Below are 2,731 nucleotides of genomic sequence, written 5' to 3'. Positions count from 1 at the left end.
TGATGCCTCAAGATCTTGAGAGCATGAACTATCACGACCAACTCCAAATCCATGTACGGGGTAATTCTTCTCGTGGGGCTTCAGTTGACGTGAAGCATATGTAATAACTCGCCCCTTCTTGCATCAATACACAACCCATGCCAACGCGTAAAATGTCGCAATACATAATATACAACCCTAAACCGTAAGGCAATACTAACACTGGTGTTGTAGTCAATGCGGTCTTGAGCTTCTGAAAGCTCGCCTCACAATCTTCGGACCATCGGAATGGAGCACCCTTCTGGGTCAATCTAGTCAAATGTGCTGCAATAGATGAGAAGCCCTCCACAAACCCGCGATGATGACTTGCTAACCCCAGGAAATTCCTGATCTAAATTGTTGTGGTAGGACGAGGCCAACTCTGGACTACCTCGATCTTCCTGGGATCCACCTTAATACCCTCACCTGATACAACATGTCCCAAGAATGCCACAGAATCTAACCAAAACTCGCACTTTGAGAACTTAGCATATAGCTTCTGTTCCCGCAAGGTCTGAAGCACTAATCTCAAATGTTGCTCATGCTCCCCCATACTACGCGAGTAGATCAATATGTCATCAATGAAGACGATGACAAATGAGTCAAGATACGGCCTGAACACTCGGTTCATCAAATCTATTAACGTCGCTGAGGAATTAGTCAAGCCGAAGGATATCACCAAAAACATATAGTGACCATATCTAGTCCGGAAGGCCGTCTTCGGAACATTTGAAGCACTAATCTTCAACTGATGATACCCAGATCTCAAGTCGATCTTAGAGAACACCCTGGTACCCTGCAACTGGTCAAACAAATCATCAATACACGACAACGGGTACTTGTTCTTAATGGTAACTTTATTCTACTGGTGATAATCAATGCACATCTGCATAATCCCATCCTTCTTCTTCAGGAATAACACTGGTGCACCCCAAGGCGACACACTCGGTCTGACAAACCCCTTCGCTAGCAACTCCTCAAGTTATTCCTTCATCTCTTTCATAGCCATGCGGTACGGTGGAATAGAGATAGGCTGGGTACCTGGAGCCAAATCAATATAGAAATTGATATCACAATTTGGTGACATGACTGGTAGATCAGAAGAAAACACATCGGAGAACTCCCGCATCATGGGCACTGAATCAATCATCGGAGTCTCTACAGAAACATCCTGAACATAAGCTATATAAGCCAAACAACCCTTAACGACCATGAGTCGAGCCTTCAGAAAAGAGATAACCCAACTAGATGCATTGATAGATGAACCCTTCCACTCCAATCTGGGCAACTCTGATATCGCCAAGGTAATAGTCTTGGCATGGCAATCAAGTATGGCATGATATGGAGCCAATCAGTCCACGCCAAGGGTGACCTCAAAGTCGGTCATATCAAGCAACAAAAGATCCGCTCTAGTCTCATAACCACATAAAGTCATGATACAGGACCGGTAAATCCGATCCACAATAACAGAATCGCCCACTGGTGTGGATACATATAAAGAAGTACCCAAGGACTCGCGAGGAACACCCAAAAAATGAGCAAACAGAGATGAAACATATGAATACGTAAATAGTACCGTAGCATCCCTACTACAGACAGAAATAATACCTATGATTACGACATCTAAAGTTACTGCATCTAGTCTGGCTGGAAAGGCATATAACCTAGATGGAGCGCCACCTGACTGGCCTCCACCTCTAGGACGGCCCCTACCCACCTGCCCTCCACCTCTGGGTGGATGGACGGCTGGTGTGGCAGCTGGTGGGATAATCATGGGCCGATAGTCCTGCTGCTCAACTTTGCCCTGAAGTCTGGGAAAAAACCTTTTCACGTGGCCAAGATACTCGCACTCGAAACAACCCCTCGAAATGGTAGACTGCTGACCTGAAGTCTTACCCTGATGGCCTGAATACCCACTGGAGGAACCCTGAATAGCTGGCGGGCGGTAAGTACTCTCTGGAATGGCACTGAAATAGTGTCGTGCTGGAGCACCCCGAGTGGGAGGTGGTGCTGAATGCATGGGCCTGCTGGGTTGACCCTTCATGAATTGACCTCTGCCCCCAAATGGGGTGCCACTGAATCATCCAAACTGCCAGAGCCGTTTATCCCTCGGCTCAAACTCTCCACTGTGGTTGTGAATACGCTTGATCCTCCGAGCTATATCCACAACGTGAAGAAAAGAAGTCCCCATCTGTGCCTCACGGGCCATAGGTACTTGAATCTCAGGGTGCAGGCCTGCAATGAACCCCGCACCCTCTCTACATCTGTGAGGAGTATAATAGTTGCATGGCGAGACAAGTCTCACTTCTTTTCCTTACTACGATATGTGAGAGAGGAATATTTAATCAAAACCCTTAGTTCGATAGGGGGATAGTATGTATTCAATTCGGATAAGGCACTGAGATGAAAGACGAATCAAGAAAGAAAGGCCCTTTCTTCCATTTATTCCTATTCCAAGGCAAAAATACAATAATCTCTTGACCAACCTCAAGGAACTATTCATACGTTGTTAAATATAAATAAGGAATGTCAGTCATTGATAATTTTATCAGCAGCCAATTATTCTCGAATGGGTCCATTCAAGGATGTAAAATATCACAGTGTGATAAAAGAGTTGATTTTTTTTTATTTCATTTTTTTGTTTTGGACTCCATAAGAATTTATCGATATTTTTTATTAAATATTCTTGTTACTAGAGATCGAATCTCCTGTT

At 44.7% G+C, this 2,731-nt stretch overlaps 1 protein-coding gene across 1 annotated transcript; it reads right to left on the bottom strand.

The window, feature by feature from the left end:
• Positions 1–1,369: 1,369 nt before the first annotated feature.
• LOC138891514 (uncharacterized) lies at positions 1,370–2,038 on the bottom strand. Its single transcript, XM_070174879.1, has one exon. It carries the CDS (start codon positions 2,036–2,038, stop codon positions 1,370–1,372), a length of 669 nt encoding a protein of 222 aa, XP_070030980.1.
• Between the last annotated feature and the right edge of the window lie 693 nt (positions 2,039–2,731).

Source organism: Nicotiana tomentosiformis, chromosome 1 (assembly GCF_000390325.3).
Source record: "Nicotiana tomentosiformis chromosome 1, ASM39032v3, whole genome shotgun sequence".
Classification (NCBI taxonomy): Eukaryota; Viridiplantae; Streptophyta; class Magnoliopsida; order Solanales; family Solanaceae; genus Nicotiana; species Nicotiana tomentosiformis.
This window is presented reverse-complemented; position numbering and strand designations above follow the sequence as displayed.

Bases quoted from the DNA above. Each gene is read 5' to 3' on its own strand.
- LOC138891514 (XM_070174879.1), bottom strand. From the start codon at position 2,038: ATGCATTCAGCACCACCTCCCACTCGGGGTGCTCCAGCACGACACTAT.